This window comes from Ochotona princeps, chromosome 8 (assembly GCF_030435755.1).
Source record: "Ochotona princeps isolate mOchPri1 chromosome 8, mOchPri1.hap1, whole genome shotgun sequence".
Classification (NCBI taxonomy): Eukaryota; Metazoa; Chordata; class Mammalia; order Lagomorpha; family Ochotonidae; genus Ochotona; species Ochotona princeps.
Genome location: NC_080839.1, coordinates 42,926,477 through 42,950,834, shown reverse-complemented (window position 1 = coordinate 42,950,834; position 24,358 = coordinate 42,926,477). Strand labels below are relative to the sequence as shown.

At 43.2% G+C, this 24,358-nt stretch overlaps 1 protein-coding gene and 1 long non-coding RNA gene across 2 annotated transcripts in view; one reads left to right on the top strand and one right to left on the bottom strand.

Annotated features, from left to right (window-relative positions):
• The window catches only part of LOC131481001 (uncharacterized), a 32,887-nt gene extending 18,059 nt beyond the window's left edge, over positions 1-14,828 (bottom strand). Inside the window, exons 1-2 of the long non-coding RNA XR_009245974.1 lie at positions 14,560-14,828; positions 13,404-13,552 (exon numbers count right to left, since the gene is read on the bottom strand). This is a non-coding gene — a long non-coding RNA (uncharacterized LOC131481001). The remainder of the gene's footprint in view (positions 1-13,403; positions 13,553-14,559) is intronic.
• A 305-nt stretch (positions 14,829-15,133) lies between these two features.
• Positions 15,134-24,358, top strand: part of PPP3R1 (protein phosphatase 3 regulatory subunit B, alpha) — a 53,582-nt gene continuing 44,357 nt past the window's right edge. Inside the window, exon 1 of the mRNA XM_004580083.4 lies at positions 15,134-15,573. Coding sequence (XP_004580140.1) covers positions 15,571-15,573 — 3 coding nt within the window. The 5' untranslated portion in view covers positions 15,134-15,570. The remainder of the gene's footprint in view (positions 15,574-24,358) is intronic.

Here is a 24,358-nt window from a genome sequence, read left to right as displayed (position 1 = left end):
AAGAAGGTTATGATTACAGAGAATAGATTAAGACTTCTGAGTTTCAAAAATATAGAAAATGACTTGTTTTTAAATAAAGGCGGGCATGGTGTGATGGTTCAGTGGCTAAATCCTTGCCTTGCACAAATAGGATCTCATATGAGCACCTGTTCATTTCCAGCTCCACTTCCCATCTAGCTCCCTGCTTGTGGCCTGGGAAAGCAACAGAGGAAGGCCCAAGGCCTTGGGACCCTGCACCCACATGGCAGACCCAGAAGAAGCTCCTGGCTCTTGGCTTCGGATTGGTTCAACTTCGGTTGTTGTAGCCACTTGGGGAGTGGACAAACAGATGGAAGATATTTCTGTCTCTCCCTCTCTTTGTAAATTTGCCTTTCCAATACCAAACAAAATAAATCTTAAAAAAAAAAAAAGGCAACAATGTCTTAGATATCTTCAACGATAACACAGACTTTAACTCTCATTTGGGGGTCTGCTATTTTAGAAGGTTTGTGCAAATTCAAAGTCAGAAATTCAGTCCAGGTCTCCTATGTGGGTGACATAACCCAAGTTCTTGAACCATCATCTGCATCCTCACTGATTGCATATTAGGAAGGGAAATGAAACCAGAGGACAGAGTTGGGAATTCAACCTAGGCACAAGTGAGATACAGGCATGTCAATGGTTTTGCTAGTCTCTTGCCTCCAGAAGATTGTTATTTGTAAAATATTTACAAACTGTTTTTTCTCTCTCATGTTACTCTTACTTTCCCGTCAATCTGGGCAAAACCATACCTAAGAATCATCTGGAACACTGCAGCCTAATGTACTACGGGGCCTTCTATCTTAAAAAAAAAAAAAAAAAAAATGGGGCTGAAGGCGAGATTTGGAAGCATTGTGTTAGTTACATCAGAAATAGCCAAAAGGTTTTTTCAAAATTGCAAAGGCTTCTTTGTGTACCTTCTTGGCAGACTTTGTCTTAATTCAGAAATTTAACTAATGTGTGATTAAGGCATATTTTATGATCCTTTCATACAGAGTTTATGCCTCTTCCCACACATTCGAAAATTCATCTTATCTTTGTAACCTTCATATATTAATTCATTCCCTAGCCTTCCTTTAAAAATTTATTTAACATGGATCCCTGTGATTAGGTTAGAAATCAATGCAGCAGGTACTGTTCTGTAGCCAGCAAACTAAAATGAGATGCCAAAGTGAAATGTTACCAAGAGCAAAAACTTGAAGAGGAGCCTCTGTGTTCCTCTCACAGACAGCTGTTGGAGCCTGCCTGGCTTCGCCCTGGCAGCTTCCTGAGGTCAGGGACAATAGCAGCACGGACCTTTGGAGCTGGAAGGCAGGATGCTTAGCTTTCATGTGTTCCAAGACCCGCAATTTAGACATGAGAAAAATGCATTTCAGAGACCGATTGTGGTCTTAAAAGGCACACATCCTAATTATATTCCTTTCTAAGAAGCCATTTGTAATTCAAGTTCATGTGAGCAATATTTGTATCCTACAGTACATGAGGTACCCCTCCCCACATAAACTTTATTGTGCCTGCTCTGTCCACATATGGGAAGAATTAAGGGGAAGTTCTGCTTTTTCACCTCAAAGAGCTAAGAATACGCAGGACAAAACTGAAAGACCCTCACCTGGTAAACCAACCTCTGTATTAGTAAACACACTTGTGATGAATGTATTTGCTGGAGTGGGCATCTAGCCTAGCAGTTCAAACTTCTCCATCCCACAAGAAAAATCCTGGATTTAATTCTCCTTTATGACTCTTGATTCTCTTCTTGCCAAGCATACGCAGGAGACAACAATGAGGATGGTCTGTGGTAACTAAGTTCCCACCTCTTGTGTTCCTGGCCCCAGGCTCCGGGCCCAGCCTAGGCCCAGGTCTGGTCATTGCAGACATTTGATGAGTGAACTAGCAGATGAGAGCTCTCTATCTGTGACCTTTCACATTATTTAAAACTGCATTTCCTGCTTTACCAGAAATCTTTTCCTGGGGCCCTACTTTGTTACACAGGTTTGGTCAGTGATCAACTAGTGATCTTAATTCAAGCACATTTGAAAAAGCTGAAGAGGAGAAATCAAAGAATGAACACTAAAATATCAAACCAGACTTTTAAAATGCTTGGGCCTGGTTTTCATCCAGCCTTTCTGAGTATTTCTGAGGGTGCTGGCTTTGCTGTAATACAACTCATACAGTGCTAACTCAGGTTAAGGTATGTTGGAACAATGAGACAAGTTAACTGCAGTGAGTTCAGTTTTAGATATCCAGACTGATAGATCAATCTACCTTAATTACACAGCTGTCATTCTCCAACTACTGTGTTACAAACTGTGTTGCTATGAGAAGGACATCTATATGATGCTTTGTTCAACCCACATATAGGAGCCATAGCACCACCAGCAAGTGCCTTTTTGAAAAATTGAAGCAATATAAAAAATATAAACCTGGTATTTTAAAAATATATAAATCAAAATAGAAACATATTTTAATGATATTAAAACCTAGTGCTCCAATTTGAACGTTCATTTTATATTGTTTTTAAAACCTAAAATGTATGTGCGTAGGGCTGGCATGGTGGCATAGCACACTGATCCTCAGCCTGCAGCACCAGTATCCTATATAGGAACAGGTTTTAGTCCTACATGCTCCACTTTAGATCCAGCTCCCTGATTATGGCCTGAGACAGTAGTGGAGGATGGCTCAAGTTCTTAGGACGCTGCACCCACTTAGGAAACCCAGAAGCTCCTGGCTCACAGCTTCAGATCAGCTCAGCTCTGGCTGTTGCTGCCATTTGAGAAATGAACCAATAAATGGGCCTCTCTCTCTCTCTGTAACTCTGACTTTCAAGTACAATCAATAAATTCTTTAAAAAAAATACTTTCAGAAAACACTGAAATAGACTTTTTGAATTATAACCAGTTAAAGATCATGTTGTTTGCAAGAAGGAGATACTTTCTTAGCTTACTTTATCTAAAGGAGTGAAACAGAAATAATATTAAATAGAAAATAGTAAAGAGTTTCACCTTTAAAAAATCACCTGGATTTCTTGCTTTATTCAACAATTATTTATGACTCATGAATTGTAAGTTATTTTGGGGGAGACTTATTTATTTTTATTGGCAAGGCAGATTCAGAAAAACAGAGAAAGAGCCTAGCTTACTGGTTCATTTCCCAAACGGCATCAATGGCCAGAGCTGAGCCTATTTGAAGACAGGAGCTTCTTCCAGGCTTCTCACATGTATGCAGGGCCCCAAGGCTTTGGGTTGTCCTCTACTGCTTTCCCAGGCCACACGCAGGGAACGGGTTGGGAAGTGAAGCATCCAGAACACAAATTGGCACCCATAAGGGATCCCGGCACTTTTCAAGGAGAGAATTAGCCAAGTGAGCCATTGCACCAGTCCCAACAATTTTGTAAGACCTCAATCTATAACAAATCCTCTCCCTATCACACGCTGAAGCTGTCACAGCTTTTCCAGATTGAGACAAGGTCTGTGAAAACGCCATTTAAAAAATTCTGTTCCTGGGCCTGGCACAGTGGCTCAACAGCTAAATCCTCACCATGCATGCACTGGCATCCCATATGGATGTTGGCTGGTGTCCTTGCTGCTCCATTTCCCTTCCAGCTCCCTGCTTGTGGCCTAGAAAAGCAGCAGAGGATGACGCGAAGCCTTGGCACCCTGTACCTATGTGGGAGATCTGGAAGAAGCTCCTGGCTCCTGGCTTCAGATAGGCTCAGCACCAGCCATTGCAGCCATTTAGGGAGTGAACCAGTAAATGTAAGATCTTTGTCTTTCCTTCTTTCTGTATAACCTCTCTGCCTTTCCAATAAAAATAAATTAACTTTAAAAAATATTAAAAAACAAATTATCCTGCTAGGGCTGGCTCTGTGCCATAGCGCATTAAACAACTGCCTGCAACACAGGCATCCATATGGGTGCCAGATCATGTCCCGTCTGTTACGCTTCTGACCTAGGTACTGATGTACCTGGGAGAGCACCAAGGGACGTCCTAAGGTCTTGGGCCCCTATATACACCTGGGAGATCTAAATGAAACTCCTGTCTTCTGCCTTCGGTCAAGACAAACCACAACCAATGGTGTCATTTGTGGAGTGAATCAGGTATGGAAGATCCTCCCCCTGTAACTCTGCCTCTCAAATAAATAAAAAGTAAATTCTTATCAAAAAACTTATCTTCCTGGGCAGGCATTGTGGTGCGATGATTGAAGCTGATCCTTGTGGTGGCTTTTACAACATGTCAGAGTGTTTGATGTGAGTCCCTGCTACACTATTTTTGATCTAATTCCCTGCTAATGCATCCTGGAGGGCAACAGATAATGCTCAAGTGTTTGAGTTCCTGCCATCCATGTAGGAGACCTTAACGGAGTCCTTGGTCCCTAGCTTCATCCTGTCCCAACGTCAGCTGCTGCAGGCCGTAAGGCAGTGAACCAACAAGTATTAGATCTCTCTTCTTCCCTTTTTCTGTCACTCTGCCTTTTAAGTAGGTGTAAAATAAAAAAATGTATTTATAAAAATCTCTTCTTATTCAATATTTTGTTATCATGTATTTCCTTTTTCAGGTTCTTTCACTTAACTGCTTATTGTCCTAGTTTCTGAAGTTGGATTGATGGATTTTGCTTAAAAAATTGCTGTTAGTGCACTTGCATATTGAAGAAAAAAATTAATTTTAAAAACTTCTATTTTTTTATTGGAAAGGCAGATATATAGAGAGGAAGACAGACAGAGAGGAAGATCTGCCATCTCTTGGTTCACTCCCCAAGTGGCTGCAATGGCTGGTGCTACGCCGATCAGAAACCAGGAGCCAGGAACTCTTTTGGGTCTCCCATGTGGATGCAGGGTCCCAAGCCTTTGGACCATCATCAACTGCTGTCCCAGGCCACGAGCAGGGAGCTGGATGGGAAGTGGAGCGGCTGGGACTAGAACCAGTGCCCATATGGAATCCTGGCACATTCAAGGTGAGGCCACCACGTCGGGCCCCTAAACATTTCTTTCTAGCTTTTCATTACTTCTCAGATTTCCATTCAATATCATATTTTATTTAACCATAACCCCCGACAAAATAAAATACAACAGTAAAACAGCAGTATAGGGAGTGTTGGTTAATGAAACCAAAAGCTTGGTTGTGTTTTAATAAAAAGTTGGTAGTTTAGAAGTGGTGTAGCCTGGCAGTGAAGACACCTGCATTCCATATGGGAGTGCCTGGGTTCAGATCCTGTCTAAAGCTCCTAACACCAGCTTCCAGCTCATTAAGACACCAAGAGAGGGCAGTGATTGCTGAAGTAGGTGAGTTCCTGCTATACATACAGATCTGAATAAAGTTCCTGGCTCCAGTTTTTTGTCTTGACTCAGTCCTAGCCAACGCAAATATTTGAGGAATGAATTAGCAGGTAGGAGATCACTCTCTCTCTCTCTCTTTTTACCTTTCAAATAAAATGAAACAAATAAATAAAAATCATCCAGCTTGGGTACATTCCTAATGCTAATTTCAGTGCAATATAGGACTCTATTAGAAGAAGCAAGGTAAGGGGAGACTAAGTGTGGTTTGGAAGGGGAGGGAAGTAGGTGAAGAATTTCAAAGCTCAGGTCTTGGAATGGGTGAGAATAATAAAGGAGGGGCAATGAGCAGAACGAATATATTTTATGTAACCACAATTTTTCTTTTATTTATTTATTTATTTGGGAGAGAGAGATTGAGAATGCTCTTACCGACTAATTTCCTCTCTAAATGCCCACAGTGGCAGCTCAGAAGGTGCCAAAAAGCCCTGAGCTCAATTCAGGGCTCCCTCTCCCATCAGGATGAGTGATCACTACTGCCTCTCAGAGTCTGCATCAGCAGGAAAGGTGGGTTCAGGAGCTGGCACCAGAGCTGAGTACTAAGCCTAGGACTTGCAGTATGAGATGTTGAGTATCTTGACCAGCCTCTTAGCCTTCACACTAAGTCCCTGAACCTAGAGTTGACTTTCTGGGAAGCCCTGGATGCAGTTGTGTGCTGAAGCCTCACTCTTCACTGTCTCCACGATGTTTCACAAAGTCCTTTTATTTCCCCCTTGGAGAAATTGTGCTTATGAAGACAGTTACACTGACACTGGGAAAGGACACCAGGATGTGCTAATTGTAAATACCTGGATAGTAAAAGGAGGGACTCATCTGCCTAGGTGGAGCAAGATATGATGATACTGATGTCTTGTAACTAAACCTGGCAGCATGTCATCTATCATGGGAAAAGCTAAAAGAGACTAAGCAGAATCACTGTTCAGACTGTCAGCTTTTTACTTCAGTGAAATGTGTAGAAGCTACTTAGGAAGGAAGGTGGTTTTCTTTGGCACAGGGCTGGGCCACGGTGACCATCTGGAAAGAGTGGATGGAAGATCTCTCCTTCTTTTTCCCTTTTCTCTCTGTATAGATTCTTTTCACATACATAAATGCATCATTAAAAAAAAATTGTGGGCTCAGACCTGACGCTGTAGACTAGTAGCTAAAGTCCTCACCTTGAACGCGCTGGGATCCTATATGGGCGCCGGTTTTAAATCCTGGCAGCCCCGCTTCCCATCCAGCTCCCTGCTTGTGACCTGGGAAAGTAGTTGAGGATGGCCCAAAGCCTTGGGACCCTGCACCTGCACAGGAGACCCTCTTTCTGGAAGAGGCTCCTGGCTTCAGACTGGTTCAGCTCTGACTGTTGCAGCCACTTGGGGTGAATCATCAGACGAAAGATCTTTCTCAAAAAAAAAAGAAAAGAAAAGAAAAGAAAAGAAAAGAAAGAAAGATCTTCCTCCCTGTCTCTCCTCCTCTCTGTATATCTGACTTTCCAATTTAAAAAAATAATAAATCTTTTTAACAAAAACTGTGGGTTCGACATAATGGCTCAATTGGTTAATCCTCCCCTTACAAGGGCTGGGATCCCATACGGGTGCCAGTTTGTGTTCTGGCTGCACTATTTCCCATCCCACTCCCTGCTATGTCCTGGGAAAGCAGCAGAGGATGGCCCAAAGCCTTGGGACCCTGCACCCACATGGAATATCTGGAAGACGCCCATGGTTCCTATCTTCAGATTAGCTCAGCTCCAGCCATTGCAGCCATTTGGGGAGTAAACCAGTGGATGGAAGATCTTTCTGTCTCTTCTTCTCTATAAAAAAATCTACCTTTATAACAAAAATAAATAAATCTCTAAAACAAATTGCTTGAGCCAAAATAAACATTTTAATTCCATTTTCTACAGATATTTTCCAAATACACTTGTTTCTATCTTTCCTCAGATTTGTCACTGAAGCAATCAGGAGAAGTCTATCTGGGTTTATGATAACTTCAAGGTGAAAAATCAAGTGTACATTTCTATTTATGTGGAGATAACAAATCCTATTTACAGGGCAAATTTTTTGTTTATTTTACACAATTTATACATCATTTTCAGAAGAGCATAATATTTTAAAAAGCATGCAGATTTAATTTTAGTGACTCACCAATGACCAAGTAGAAGGAAAGGCTCATTTACTAATAGTCACAATGAACAAGATTATACTGCATATATTTATTTCTATATTTATTGAATTATAATTGTAAGTGTAGATATATATATATCTCTAAATATAAATGCTACTAAATATTTAAAATTCAGTTCCAAAATTTTTGCCTTAAATAACACAAATTTCTGTGACAATTTAAAAGTCATTTACATTATTTCACAGGCAGAGATAAGGGGTGTAAGCTCTATAGGGAAAGAATGCTCCTTTCTGCTAGTTTGCTCTCCACATGCTCATGACAGTCCCAGGTGGGGTTACAGAAGCAAGCTGAAACAACTCAGGCCCCCCACATGGCTGTGCAGCACCACTGTCTCCCTGGGTCTGCACTAGCAGCATGCTGGGCTTAGGATCCCAATCTGGGCGTCAAAACCAGGTACTCTGCCATGCGATATAGGAATCTCACTGCAAGCCTGCCACTCTGTGGTAATTTGACTCCTGCAAAGAGACTTGGTCTAATCAGTCAATTTTTTTGTAATAAATTACTTCTGGTTTATAATATTGAGCAAGGAAGTACCCATTAACAACCAGGAAAAAACAGAATGAAAATCTACCATCTAGAATGGAAATGTCTGAACATTTCATGTTTTAGTAATACAGGTAGTTCATTATGTGGTATTAATATTTCTTTTACATATATTGTTTGCTTCTTCATTGAAGAAATTATTGTCAAATCAGTTTTATTTTTAGGGTCAAAATAAAATTTTGGATGAACTACATAAGCCAGCTAATAGAATATAGTGTAAACAGCTTTAATTAACCCATGCTCTGTAAGTAAAATGTGTTGGGAAGTAGTATATAGCTATATCTGCATGTATTTTGATCAAACATACACGTGTTCAGCATCCAAACAAAATGATTATGGATTATAATTACAGATGATCTTTCCATATTTAAAACATTTCCTGTAATAGCCATGTTAAGGTTCTAGCAGCTCACCATGGTCCTGGATCTCAAAAATCCTTTTGAATTAAGCTAACTCATTTACGTCACTGAACAATTAGCCAGTATCCAGAGTGAGAAAAAGAGGATAGCTTTGCTGGAATATAATGCCATGTTCACAGTAGTTCCCTCTAGTGGAAGCAATGGAATTCACGACAGGCAAACACAGGTCACTGTGCCTAATATGTGACCTCCATGTCTTCTAATCTCTTTCAGTCCTGCCATTCTCAAGAGAAGTTGGTGAAGTTTCTGACATATGCAATGGAAAACCAGTCTCTAAAAATACTCGATATATTTTTCCTGATATTAGATGGATTTTTATGGTTTTTTTTTTAAAGGAGTACTAGCTATACGTTTGTTCAAATGGCAAAGACACTTAACGACATCTGTAGGAGACTGGTTCCAGGGCTCCCTGTGGATTCTAAAAGCCTACAAATGTTCAAGCCTTCATATGAAATGAAGTAGCACTTACAATCTTCTCTGATACTTTTAACCACCTCTAGAATATGCACAATATTTAGATATTGTAACATAATGTAAAATGTAGGTAAATAGTTGTCACATTGTATTATTTAGGGAATGATGACAAGAAAAAGTCTGTTCACGGTCAGTACAGATGAAATGTTTTCTTTTTTTTTTTTTTTTTGTAAAGATTTATTTTTTTACTGGAAAGGTAGATATATGAAAAGGAGAGACAGAGATACAGGTCTTTCTTTCACTTGTTCAATCCCCAAATGGCTGCAAAAAACAGAGCTGAGCTGACCCAAAGCCAGAAGCCAGGAGCCAGGAGCTAGGAGTTTCTTCCAGGTCTTCCACATGGGTGTAGGGTCCCAACGATGTGGCCCATCCTCCTGCTTTCCCAGGCTACAAGCAGGGAGCTGGATGGGAAGTGGAGCACCTAGGACTTGAACTGGCACTCATATAGAATCCTGGCACATGCAAGGTAAGGATTAGCCACCAAGCTAGGATACCGGAACCCTGAAATGGTTTTTCAAATATTCTCTGTTCCAAGGTTAGCTGAATCCAAGGTGTGGAACAACTGTAGTTCCAATTGATTCATTACATTTGAACTGTGCTTACCCTTACAATAAACAAACCCTGTATTATGGACTGATGATAAACATTTTGAGGCAAAGGACTTTAGTGAACTGATCAACAGAACTTCTTGTAATGTCCAATGTGGAAGCCAATAAGCATACAGTTACAAATATTTAAAATGGGGCAAACAAAGTGAATTTTAGTTACAAGTGGATAGAGGCTACCACATTGGATCACTTAGATTCAGATCAAACGACCATACACAGTATACACAAAAATGGGTGACTGCCACAGGTTACAGCAAGCATCTCATTGTAGTCCTGTACAATCTCATGTGTGATGTTAGATACACAGATAATTTTTTAGTAGGTAAGCATATCAGTGAGTTAACAATGACAGATCTTCTCCAGTGCAATAACATTATTTCTTACAGTAAGCTATATTTTGTCTGTTTACATAAATGGTATAAACTAAACTCTTAGTATACTTGTAAGAACTAGGGTTTTTCTTTTAAATTTTTAATTTATTCTGGCTTAGCTAAGAGAGAGAGAGAGCATCAGTCTCCTGCTGCCTAATGCCTGCCACACCTGAGCTGAACTGGACTGAAGCTTGCCCAGGAACTTCATCTGGGTCTTCCATGTGGGTAGCAGGAATCCAACTGCACCAGCCATGTCCACCGTTTTCCGTGCCTTAGCAGGAGGCTGAAACTGTGAACAGAGCCAAAACTTGAACCTGGTACTTGAACTCAGACACTACAATTATTGGTGCAAGCGGTCTTAACATCTAGTCCAAATGCCCACCCCAAGCTCATTCTTAATATTCACTTTCACTTAAAAATTACATAAAGTTTATCTATTTCAAAATTTTAAAAACAGAGTAAAAAAGGGAGAGTGAGATTCTCTAACCATTGGTTCACACTCCAAATGACCACATAGCCAGGTCTGAAGTAGGCTGAAGCCAGGAGCTAGAAACTCTGATTCTCCCCCTATGTGGCTTACAGGAACCCAAGCACTTGAGCTGTCATCTGCTGTCTCCTAGAGTTGGCACTAGCAGGGAGCTGAATTGCAAGTGGAAGTGAGAACTGATCCATGTCCTCTGACATGGGACGTGGGCATCTCAAGTGATAACTCTCTAGGCACCAAATCCCACCCCATATTCATTTTTATGGGAGACCAAAGGAGTCAGCAAGACTCCACACTTAAAAGAAACAACTTCAATACATAATCTTGGACAACTCAGTGGATGTGCACAAATGTCACGAGTCAGTTTCCTTCAGCCTTGTTCCTCTGTGACCACAATAGCTGGACAGCCCAGTAACACTGGAAAATACTGATTGCACGTGGATTTTGAATTCCTCTTTGCCAGGCAGCAGCACACCTTGGTGGGTCACCCACCCCTCTGGCTTTCCTATCACTTTTTCTCCTTTTACCAATGACATGTGGAGATCATTTTAAGTTCTCCTTCTGATCTGGTACTGTAGCTTTCCTGCACTCTGAACTCAGTCTTCTGCCTTTTGGTTTCATCAGTCACCTTTATGTGGATAATTACACTACACTTACATATGCGAAGATCATCAGTATGCCAAAGACTCAAATTCACTATGTACAAAGTGCCAAAAAATTTGCCTTTTCAAATGTTCTTCCCACCCTCTAGCACATAGATTTATGTGTAGATACAAAAGTTTAGGAACAGATTTCAGTGAGATCTCTTTCTTTTATTTTTAGTTCAGTACAACATACAGAATCAACTTACATAAATGTTTCACGATTTTTTAAACTTTCTTAGTTTAAAAATTGTCTTACTTTGTGCTTCATGTAAGAAGCACACACGAATGGTACCAGGTTTTATTCCAGACAAAACCAAAGTTATAATTCTCTTGTGGTAACTGGAAAACTTGCATCAATAAGTCCATAATTTTAAAAGTAGTTATGTGACTGGCATGATGGCTCAACTAGCTAATCCTCTGCCTGCAAATGCCAGTATCCCAAATGGGTGCCAGCTCATGTTCTGGCTGCTCCACTTCCTATCTACCTCCCTGCTTATGGCCTGGGAAAGTAGTGGAAGATGGTCTAAGTTCTTGTGACGCTGAACTCACTTGGGAGACCCAGAAGAGGCTCCTGGTTCCTGGCTTCAGATCAGCTCAGCTCTGGCCATTGCAGCCACTTGGGGAATGAACCAGCAGATAAAAAACCTTCACTCTCTCTCTCTCCTCTGTGTAAATCTGCCTTTCAAATAACAATTTAAAAAATCTTTTTAAAAAAATAGTTATTTTTGAAGAAAAAAATCCACTCAGTATTTGAGGTCTAGTTTCTTTAAGTTTCCAAGATGAAATTTAGAATCTTCTTTAAAAATATTTTATTTATTTTTATTGGTAAGGTAGATGAGATTTAAAAAGAGAAGGGAGGCAGAAAGATCGTCCATCTGTCGAATCATTCCCCAAATGACCAGAAGGACTGTGGCTGGGTTGATCTGAAGGTAGATTTACAGAAGGAGGAAAAGAGACAGAGATTTTCCTTCCATTGGTTCACTTTTCAAATACCTGCAATAGCCAGAGCTAGGCCCAACTGAAGCTGGGGTCCAGGAGTTTTCTCTGGGTCTCCCGCATGGGGGGCAGAGTCCCAAGGCTTTGGGCCATCCTCCAATGCTTTTCCAGGGAGTTTCATGGGAAGCAGAACAGCTGGGACACAATCCATGACGGATCCTGGCTCCTGCAAGATGAGGATTGAGCCACTGAGCCATCACACCAGGCCCAAAGTTTAGAATCTTTAGCTGAAGTTTCTGCTGCTTAGCAAGAATAAAGGAATGATCCAGTTAGCCTGTCTCATCAGATTGCAGGCATAGCTTCCTCACCTGCACTCTGAGTGGGAAGATAACATGTGTCCCTGCCTTCCTGCACTGTGAGAAGAGCTCTGGAAGGAAGATCTAGTTCCCAAGCAATCTCAGACACAGTGAGAAGGGGATTTTATGGTTTGAAAGTAGGTGGCAAAACATACAATATATTCTTAAGTCAGGGATTCCTGAACTGGGTCACATGTTTTATCTAGGAATTCCTCTAAACCTGGGTTAACAACATATGTACACTAAGAAGGTGCTTTCAAGGACATTTCCTCTTGGTTGCAGTTGGCACCTCTCATTAGGTGTGGGAAATTTAAAATCAAACATGACTTCCAGTGGTTAGTAAATATAATCATGAATGAAAGTGGTTATTTGAGGAAATGGTATACTGAAATACTTTCAGGGTACCATTTTGTTTTCTACAGCCATTAAACATTACATATAAATAAAAGACAGTTGATTAGCCCTTAAAGAATGAGGAAGTTTTTCTGGGCATCACTATGTTCTTCAAAATCTATTAATGAGAAAATGTCCTGGGACTGTTTTAGCTTCTCAAAGACAAGTGGGGAGATACTGAAGCCTGAGGCTGCCAGTGGCCAAAAAGAACTCAAGCATTACTCTCTCCTCTCTCCTTTCTCTTCTTTCGATTTTCTCCTTGCAGCTCTATTGCTATTGTCAACCCTTCCTTGCCTCTCCCACTAAGGGAAATTTAGAGTTCTACTGGTTCATAACCCAAATGCCTGCCACTGCTGGGTTGGCCCAGGTCAGGCCAAAGCCAGAGGTTGGTGCCAGACTCAGCAACTCCAATCAGAGAGCCTCTGGACTGACTAAAGGCCCATTCCATTCCACTTACAGCCTCTACCTGGGTAACTGCACCAGGACAGCTCAGCAGTGATCTAAATTCTTTCACTTTTAAATCCAAACTCATTTTCGTTCACTCAGTAACTTCCATCCTTCCCGCTTTGCTTGAGAGAATCATAATATTGTCTGCTATCCAAAATTAAACGGGTCATCTTTTATTCCCCCCATCCTATTTCCTGCACCCGCTAAGGTATACACTCACCTGTTTGGGTTTTCATCGCTCACTGTCAGTGACTGCCTTTCCTGGTCCACAGTACCCCTTTGTCACCCTGTGCCTTTTCCTTCTGGTGACTGCTATCTCTGAAGTGACTCTCTTCAGCTTATCTGGCATCACACTTCTCGCTAAATTTTCTGTAAAAATCAACCCAGAGATAACATCTATTGTTTATTCATCTAGTTATTCAAAAACAGGTGCCATTTTAGTGGCACTACTAGGTACCTGTTTCTTCTTTTCTAAGTCAAATCTTAATACAAAGAGACCCTCAGTCAAAATACTTTTTCTTTTAAATGTCCAAGAGATTAAAAAAAAATGTTCTTCTCTGGCTTTAACGCATGGAGAGGAGTAATAGTTCACATATTAGTATTTTAAAGTGAGCGTTTTAGTTCTATTAGAAACTCCTTAAAAATAATGTACCTAGAAAACCTTACACGCATTTTACTTAAGGACCTTTGGTCCAACAATTCCGTAACATGTTAGTGTCAAACAGTAACAGAGAAAAGTAACTCAGACTAAAGGGTGGAAGAAACAATGTCACTTAGTGATTTCTCCCTTGAGCTTACAGTTAATGCTTAAAAAACTTCCCCTGGTTAGTTCTGACACAGAACCAAGGTCGCTAGGGGAGACGAGGTAGGCACCTCAACCGGGCACCACACTGAGCCTTAATAGAAAAGGCGCATGCTTAGCATATGGAAAGCCAACGAGTGTAAGAATAAAGTGCTTCTGTAAGAAGCATTAAGAGGCTGCCTTTAAAACTGATGGCTTTCAGTTGAGAGGCTAAGGTCTTCTCTCCTGACAGCTTTCTTCCAGAACATCACTTTGCTCCGTGTGCTTTTCTGGACTTCATCTCCTATTGCTGCCTCGAGTTTTCTAGGGGGAGGTAACTGCCACCAGAGTGGCTACAGTCCTTTTACAGGGATGCGTGGGCAACGTCTCTTGGCGTATTTTGTTAAAATTAAAAGATTGTGGCAGCAGGGGTAGCCTGTGGGGACCCAGCTGGCTGGGAAGGTTGGGGGCGGGGAGAGAGTTGCTGCCGGCTGTCTTCCGTGACAGAATGGGCCTGGGGTCGCCGCCCCGGGTGACTACAGTTTTGGGGCGCAAGGGCGGCTCTGTGAGGATCCACGCCCGCTCGCAAAAATACCTGTGACTCTACTCCCACAGCCTGGATTTCGCCCCTTCGTGGGGAGAGGGGAGGGCGGCGTCTTGGTGGCTGCCACATCTTTAGGCCTTTAGCTCCTCTGCTCCTCCTCCACCCCACCTCGCTCTTCTGGGCCGAGGGCCCCCTTGACAGACTGTGAGGGAGCCCCCGGGCGCTTCCGCCCTATCGGGGCACCCGCGCATTTCCTCCTTCCCTCCCTGCCCGGCCTTCCTCGCCGGCCGCCTCCAGTCAGCCACGTGACAGGAAGGGCCTCGCCATGCGACGTCACCGACGTGCGCACCCCCGACTCCCCTCTCGCCCGCCCCGCGCCCCGCCCCGGCTTCTCCCCGCCCCGCACGCACGCAAGGGGCGGCCGACGGAGGAGGTCGGAGGAGGGACGGCGGACGTGATCCGCGCGCCCGGCGTTCCCCAACCAGCAGTCGCCAGAGCGGCGCGGCGGCCGCCCTGCGGGTTCCCGGATGTGCGGCGCTCGCGGAAGCCCCGCCCCGCCGCCGGCCCCGCGCGCGCCCCCGCCCTCCGCCCCGCTGCGCTCCGCTCTCCCCTCCCTCTCCCGCCCTCCCCCTTTTTTTTTTTTTTTTTTTCGTGCCTTGAGGTTGCGGGTCAGCGCGAGCCACTGCAGTGAGTCCGTCACGGCTCCGGCGCGAGCGCGAGGCTGAAGTCCCCGAGCCGCCTGGCCCTCTGGGTCCCCTCTTCCCCCGTCCTTTTCTGCTTGCCTCCCTGCTTCTCGCCTCGTCTCCTCCCGCGCTCGCTTGCTCGCTCGCTCGCTCGCCATCTCGACCTGAATTTTCTTCTCCGCACCCCGGCCCTGTCCACTCCCCTTGCGTGCCCAGTCACCCGGCCGGCGCGGGCCCCGCGGCGCCGCCTCCCCTCCCCCACGCGCACCCCCTCCCCGCGGGCGTCCCCAGGGCCGCCGCCGCCGCCGCTTCCTGCGGGAGCCCGTCCGATCGCCGACACTCCTTCTTCTGAGAGCGAGCCGCCGACCCGCCGAGCAAAATGGTGAGACCTTGGCTTCCAGCCACGGACGGGATTGGGGGCCGGGGGTGGAGGGGCTAGCCCTGACGCCCCCTGTCCCCGCTGCTCCCCTCTCCCAGCTGGAAAATTCCAGAGACCCGGTGCTGCGGCGGGTGCAGGCAAGCCCGCTGCGGCGGCCGAGGGGTGCGTTGGCGGCCGGTGGAAGGCGAAGGGCCGGCTGCGTGACAGGACGGCGTGCTGGCTGGCGGTGCTGCACCGGGGAGCCCCTCGGGGCCCCTGCGCACGCCCCCGGCCGCGCCCGCCGGGAGTCTCCCGAGCCCCGACCCCCGCCGCCCCCGCCCCAGGGCCTCCAGCATCCCACGTTCCCTCCGCCCGACCCTGCTCCCCGTGGAGCTCCCCCTCGCGCCCCCAGACTTACTCTTCTTGGCAAGTTGGAGGGTGTTCCGAGAGCGGGTGGAAATAATAATATGTGGCAAATGGCGCTTTATGTAAGACCCACTTTCCCGAGCTGCTCCTGCTCCCACTCATTCCCCATTTTGGAGCCGCGAGGCTTGGCAGGAGTCCTGCCCCTCACTTCCCTCGGCTCCCCGGTGGTGTTTATTTCGCGGCTGCAAACAGCCGCGGGGGGGGGGGTTCTGTCGGTGGCTTGCTGCTCCCCCTGCACGGGCGAGCCGGAAAGAGCCAAGGTGTGTGCCTGGAAACGCGGCCGGAGCAGCGGGGATGCTGCCCAGGGCTTTTCGTCCTCTTTTGTTGGGGTCCTGTGTGGTTGTTGTTGAATCATGGCGATGTAGATGTGTCTTTCCTTACCTCGCATTAATCCCTAGGTGGAATTCACTGCTGTAGTGTTTCAGATCGACGCTAGGGGTGTGTCTCCCGCCTCTGGTCGGTGGCGGTGGCCTGGAGATCAACGACACCCTTTGCGCCGGCTGCCTTGCCGGGGCTCTGGCTCCCGGGCAGCCCGTGGCTGTTCCTTTTTGTAATCGAGAGTTGCATCTGTGGGAGAGAGAACTCGCAGTGCTGGTCCCCGAGTATCACATATCCAAATATCCAGACGTGTGATTCTGTGGTTGCACTTTGCTCTGCAAGTCTGGACAGTTGTCTGAAGATTTTTAGACAGCTGGACGCAGTTTCTTGCACTTTTTAATTGTGTGATGTGCCACCCTGTAGATAGGACTTAAATATTTCAAAATATAATGGCGGGTTATGATGAAGAGAGAAATTATGTGCATTGGAACTGAAAATGAATTTGGTGGCCATGACGAAAAAATTTCATGTTAGAATAAATAGGTCAGCTGTGGACGTAGTGAGAATGCAGGTTAAGTACACAGTGTGAAAGGGTCATGGATTTGGTGTGTAGGGGAGGTGTCTACCAACTTTAGACACAACTTCAGTCTACAAAGTCACAACATGCAGGCTTTCCCATGTTACAGAAAGCACTTTAGAAAAAGGCCAGAGCCATTTGCAGTAAAATCTTGTTGGCATACTCCTGGAAGTTAGGGACTATTTTCTTTCACTGTAGTTTTTTAATAGAATTTAATGCACCTGTGTTACTTTAACATCAAGATCTAGAAGGTCTTTGGTTACAGTCAGTGTTTTTATTGATGATTGATTTTGAGGAACAATGGTCCAGTCATTTGTTTATATCTTATATGGCAAAATGACCTCGCTTCAGATAGTTTTTTTCTTCACTTAAGATATACACCTTTTCAAAGAGCTGGCGTGGATTGGCTCATGCCTTGCTGGGTGGGACACAAAGATTAGTCACTCCCGAGGATTTTCCTGCACACCCCCCCCCCAAAAAAAGTGTTCTGCACCTTAAATGTTGACAAATATCTTGTTAGAGTTACAAGCCAGTCTAGATTATCCCCAAATCTGCCAAGATCAACAAAATTATACATCAACACAACAAATGGCTAAATACTAAAATGAAATAGACACGAGACAGCTGAATGGTACCCTATAGCCTTTTCAAGGTATATAGCAGCCGGTCCGGTCCTGTATATAAACTAAAATTGAGATGTCAATGAGCTAATCATAGGTTGTGGTTAGGACTTGTTTTTTGGTTTTTTTTTTGTTTGTTTGTTTGTTTGTTTGTTTGTTTTAACATACCGGTTACTCAAAACCATGTCAACTCCATAATATTGCAAATTGCTGTTGATGTTATATTGGGACTCTTAATCTACTGTGATGATATTATACCAGTTCTGACTTCAGACCAGAAATGGTCTCCCCAAGAAACTGTTCAACCCATCTGGACAACAAGTAGCTGGACTCCATGCTTAATATATGTTTGCAAGGAAAGAATCTTGATTGAATTTGAACTGTAATGCTGCATCAAGGTGGAGGAATCCACCAGGGGGGAGGGGAGGGGAGGGGTGGGGGGATTCCCAGAGCCTATGAAACTGTCACATAATGCTAAATATTAATAAAAATATATTAAAAAAAAAGATATACACCTTTTCTTATTTTTGAGCAACAGACTGTATTTGGGGAATTATTTTTGCTGTCAAATTTCTTACCTTTTGCATATTCACTGTTTTCAGTTTTTCAAAGATTTTATTTATTTTTATTGGAAAGGCAGATATACAGAGAAAAGGAGGTAAGAGAGAAAGATCCTCTGGCTCACTCCCCAAGTGGCTGCAAAGGCCAGAGCCAAGCTGATCCGAAGCTGGGAGCCAGGATCCTCTTCTGGGTCTCTCCCATGTGGGTGCAGGGTCCTAAAGCCTAGGGCCATCCTCGACTGCCTGCCCAGGCCAAAGACAGGGAGCTGGATGGGGAAGTGGAGCAGCAGGGATTAGAACCAGCGCCCATATGGGATCCCAGGCATGCAAAGCAAGGACTTTAGCCACCAGGCTTTGGCGCCGGGCCCTGTTTCTGTATTTTTAAAAGTATTTTAAGATATACAAGATGGTATGGTTCTCCAGGCTATTGTGTTTCTCCTTCCAGTTTTCTGATTTTCTTTCTTGGCTCGCTCTTTTCCTTCCAGTACCATTTCAGAACCTATATAATTCATAAAGACAGTGGCTTCTCAGCTTCAAGCCTGTTTTAGTTTGAAAATATTAAGACCATATCCATAGCTAAATTTTACCATTTAGGATGCTGATTAGTCAAGTCAAGCATTGGGAAGATCTGGTTAATTTTTCTAGTTAATTAAGTAGACAGTTTTGAAATTTTTCACTCCCTTTGGAAAACCTATGTTAATTCAGTGTTATGAACATGCTCACATTTTTTGTCAACAGGCTTTGTAGTATTAACTTATTAATAATACTAATTAATTCTGAGTAAAGTGAAAGCTAAGACTAATCAGGTTCCCCAAGCATGTTTTTTGAGAGGTATTTCAATAGTTGCTACCTTGAAAAGTCATAATCCTCATGTTCTGTGTGTTAAAATCTCCTTTCTTTACCCCAACTTGAGTTTCAAACTGTTGAGCATCCAGATGAAGATTATATGTATGTGTATATAAGAATCTAGGAGAGCTGAGCTCGGAAGAATTTTCCCCTGACCAGGTTTTTGTTGAACTAGATAAATATGCCTTTTTGTTCTGGATGTTAGAAAATGGTATATAGGTGATTTTGTTTTTTAGGTCAGCTTAAAATTTTATGAATTGCATTTCAGTGTCTGCGTTTTACCGTTTTGGTAAAGTTGTCAACATCTGCATGATCTGCAACTAGAATTTAAAACAAATTGATATTTACCTAAATTCCATTCAGAGTTGTATACAATGCAGTCTAGTTCATTCTGTGTCAAGAAAGGGTAGTGTTTGTTTTTTAAGACAAAGCAACCTATTTGTTGTCCAGTATGAAGTTCACCTGAACAATGAGATTTCTCTACTCATTGTGTACCACAATGGATGAGAAAATGAGGGTGGCTAAGGGTCAGTCAGCAGTGAGAGGGACAAAGCTGGAAGGATTGGGAATTCACCATACACTGTGAAGTGTTTGGGCCAGGTGAAGCCCCAGGGGCTGGCGCAAGCGACAGGGCTCGTTAAATGCTGACAGATTTTGTGTGCTGTTCACCAGGTGTCATGTTTGATCCTGAAAGAATTAAGGCAGGTTTTTAGCTTTCAGTTTTGCAAAGAATGTAAGACAAATGCAGTAACTGAAATAAGTTAATATGTGATGAATTTCATGAACAGTATGTCGAAACTTAGATGGAAATTAGGGAAGGAGCAGTATACATTTCTCATGGATTAGAAAAAGGTTTTGTTTTTATTTTTATTATGAAGGAGATGACCATTGAGCTGGCTCTAAAAAGATTTTTAGAATCTCAGCAGGCAGAGTTGGAGCGATCTAGAACACTTTAAGTGTTGAAAGTAGAGCGTGTATAATTGCATCATTGGTCTCAACACTTGGTATTTCAGCATCGCCTGGAGCCTAGCTGGATTCTGTCCTGGACCAGCTGAATCCAGACCTGGAGATGGGCCAAGCAGGCTATACCTTACAGGTCTTCCAGAAAGTTAGGGTGTATGCTAAATTTGGGGAGCTGTGTTTTTTTTTTTTTTAATTTTAATTTCTTTTTGGAGCTGCTGTTTTGAAAATAGCAAGGGATAGGTTTATTTAGACATTAGTTAAGTGTTAATATTCCTAGTACTAACTGTACAAGAAACTTAATATTGCAAAGAAACTTAATCAAGTGGGGTAAACAACATAGTGATTATGCAGTTTGGTGTGTGCTATTAAACTAAACATGGGGTGCTGTGGGAGCACATGGTAGGAAGAGACTTAATCCAAACTTGGAATGAAAGTCACATGGAGAAAGCTTCCTGGGAGATAGGGTGCCTGAGCTGAGTCTTAAAAGGGTAAGTAAGCAGTGGTGAGAGGCACTCTGCATGGAGAGCTTATGATTAAGTCCTAAAGACATGAGCTGTACAAGCCAGCCTTAAGAACTAAAGTATAGGCAGTCCCTGTCTCAGGGTGGTTTAATCTAGGATATTTTAATTTTACAGTGATACAGAAATGATAGGCAATCACTAGAAACCATCCCAGTGTGCTTTTGCTGTTAGTAGTAATGGTGAGGACCTATACAATGGCCTATACAGCCATTTCTGTTTTTCACTTTGTCTACAACATTCAATAAATTAAATACATTTACTATAAGGTAAGCTTTGTGTTAGGTGCTTTTGCCTGACTACAGGCTAATGTAGGTGTTCTGAACCACATTTAAAATAGGCTAAACTAAGCTAGCCCTGATATTTGGTTGATTTGGTATATGAAAAACACCTAATAATCTGTTCGTGTATATGTATGTATGTGTATATATATATATTTGCACTTAATGATATTTAAGCTGAGAAGACTGGCATTGTGGCACAGTGGTTAAGCTATCACTTGCAATACTGACACCCCATATTCAGAATGGTGGTTTGGGTCCCACCCAGCTGCTCTGCTTTGCATCCATCTTCCTGCTAAAGCACCTGAGAAGGTAGCGGAAAATAGCCGAAGTGTATGGGCCCCTGCCACCCACGTGGGAGACCTGGATGGAATTCCTGGGCCTGTGTGGAGGGTAGTCTAGTGAGTGGAAAATCTCTTTGTATCTGTCACTCTGCCTTTCAAATACATAAATCTTGAAAAGATATTTTCAACTTAGAGTGAGTTTTTTGAGAATTCACCAAAGTTGGTAGGAGGTTAGGAGAGAGCATCAGATACATTGAGGCTGTCGTAGAGGGGTTGTATAATATAAGAAGGAGTTAAAAATCCCTTAAAGCAGTTAGAAGCTATTTTTTTCTTAAATATTTATTTATTTCTGACTCATCCCCAAGTGTCCTCAGTGGCCTGGACTAGGCCAGCTAGATCTGAGCTGGCAACTCGGGTCACATCTCAAAATGAGGGGCAGAAACTCAGTTACTTCATTGCTATCTTCAAGGGTGTGCATTAGCAGGAAACTGGAGAGACAGAGCCAGGTATAGAACTCAGGATCACCGGTATAGGATGAGAGCATCTTAACTGAAGAATCCACCTCAGAAAACTGTTCTTAAGCAGAATGACATCTAATTGGCTTTTAAAAAGAGATCATTCTGACCATGTAGGTGAATAGATGAAGGTACACATGGGGTTGGTTGAGAAAGAGAGAATAATTCATGTGAAAAAATAAGGACTGGAGAGGCTAGTGTTGCAGCATTTCAAGTTAAGCGCATCCTGTATCAGAGTGCCAGTTCGAGTTCCAGCTGCTCGCTAATGTACCTGGAAAGGCAGTGGAAGAAAACTACTCAAGTCCTTGGGCCTGTCACACATGTGGGAGATCCAGATGGGGTTCCTGGCTTCTGCCTGGCTCATACCATGTGGGCATTTGGGGGGTGAACCAGCAGTGGAAGAACTCTCTTAATACTTTTTAAAAAGAAAAAGAAAACAAATAAAAACTGGAATCTAACAACAAGCTTGAGAGAAGGGACCAGATAGGAGATGAAGTAGAAGAGAGGGCTTGGTGGCTGTTGCATTGTGGGGGTTTTGTTCATGGCTTTGGAGGCTGGGTAGAAGATAATGCTACCATTCAGCGTGCTCTTGGGTAAGGTTGGGAAAAAAAATTCAGTTATTATAGTTCTTGTTTCAGCTCTGTAGTCTTTCCTTATTGTTTAGTGCTTAATCCCTGGAATGTTATATTGTAGGATTTTAAGGTCAGTATGCTAGTGTGATGTGAAATGTTAACAGTGCTAATTGTACAAATACGGAGGCCCAGGAGATAAGTAGGAAGGATCTTAAAAGACTGAAAAAAGGAAGAGGCATAAAGGTTTGAGTAGTGGTTCTCAAAATTTGGATCCTATACTGAGCAATGTAAGCATAACCTGGGAACTTGGTAGAAATGCAGATTCTTCTAGGAAAAATAGTATAAGAGGGTTTGGAAAGTGCTGAGATTTCTGTTCTTGGTATGTTGAATTTAAAGTAGTTGTAGAAAAAAATGTAGTTGTGGACTTTGCTGCAGCAGATTAAGGCAGCGCTTGAGATACCTGCATCCTGTATTGGAATGCCTGATTGAGTTCCAGCTTCACTTCTGGTTTAGCTTCCTGCTAATGCACACACTGGAAGGCAACAGGTGATGTCCAGATTACTTGGGTCCCTGCTACCTATGTCAGACCTGCGTGTTCTAGACTCTTGGCTTTGATCTGGCCCAGCGCTAGCTGTTGGAGATATTTGGAGGATTGAACCATCTGCCCCCATCTCCCTTCTTCCTTCATTATTTCACCTTTCAAATACATTTGTTTTTAAGATTCACTTAAAAGTCAGATATATACAGAGGAAGATCTTCTGTCTGCTAGTTCACTCCCCAAGTGGCCGCACCGGCTAGAGCTGCACTGATCCGAAGCCAGGAGGCAGGAGACTCTTCTAGAAAGAGGGTGTCCCACGCAGATGCAGGATCCCAAGGCTTTGGGCCGTCCTCAACTGCTTTCCCAGGTCACAAGCAGGGAGCTGGATCGAAAGTGGAGCTGCCTGGATTAGAATTAGTGCCCATATGGGATCCTGGGCATGCAAGGCAAGGACATTATCCACTAGGCCACCACGTTGGGCCTTTTTTAAAAAAAGTCTTTTAAGTCATTAGCCACTTAAGTAGTTATGACCAACAGGTAATTGGTCATATAGCACTCACAAAAGAGACCTAATGTGGACCTGAGAATATAGTGGTCATGACTGAAGTGACCAGGTTCCTGCCTAGTGGGGGTTCCATGTAGGAGATCTAGATTGAGTTCCCGCCAAATCCTGGCAATTCCAGGCATTTGGGAAGTGAATCAGCAGATGAGGGGAGGCAGGCTACTTCTGTCCTTTTCTGTCTCTGTTTTTATGCCTCTTAAGACAAATAAAAATAATAGAGGTCTGGGTTTGCATTGAAACTTTTGAGCATTGTATGTGCATCTGAAAAAGCATGAGGTCCTACATAAAATGTAAGAAAAAGCCATGAGTGTGAACTCTTTAAGTACACCGTGTGTTAAGAGGCAGATAGAAATTGAGCCTGTGATGATTGTCTCAGAACAAGTGACCAGATAGTTGGGAAATAAGCTGGGTGATAAGAGATTACAATGGTTTATTAAGAGGAAACCGGCAGTGAATACTGTAGAGATCAAGAAACACTTGAAAAGTATGCCTTGGAGGAGGTATCATGAGACTTAGACAGTAGTAATGGTGACCAAGGAGGCCATCATGTATTGAATAGGATAATATGTGGGTTGTCAGGCATTGAGTATAGACTTCTCGTGAAAACTGAATAGAAGGTAAAAGCTGGAGAATTGTTTTAGGAAGGATTTGCTTTTGAGGTAAAGCAGTAAGCTGGAATGTAGGAAGACTGTCTTTTGAACCTTTTCAAAGGGAAAGAATGGAACTGTTGGCTGTTTGATGTATCCAGGGAGGCAGGAGGGGATATGACTGCCTTTAGACAAAAGGAAGAACTTTGGCCGTTCCTCAGACAGGACAGGGAAAAAGATAAAAATGAAAGCACTTAGGTCATAATAGAGTTTGGGCTGTTAAGTTGCTGATGATCTGACTTATTTGGACTCCAGTGCAGACCATTGATTAAATCTGGAAATAAATGCTTGGTGACTTGAAAGAAATGGAAGTTTTAGGTAGGAATATTGCTCTGTGAGAATTAGAAACTGACTACTTTTCTTTTTCTTTTTTTTCCCATTTTTTTTTACATTTTATTATATTATCGTTTTATGATACAGTTCCATATTCCCTTATCCCCTCCCCAATTCCCTCCCCCCCCCACCTAGTTCCTCTGTATCACTACTAACATATAGTTCTTCATACACAGTCATATGTCCATCATTGCAGGCATGGATAATGGCAGAGAGTCCAGAATCCTATTGTCAAGATATAGTAAACAG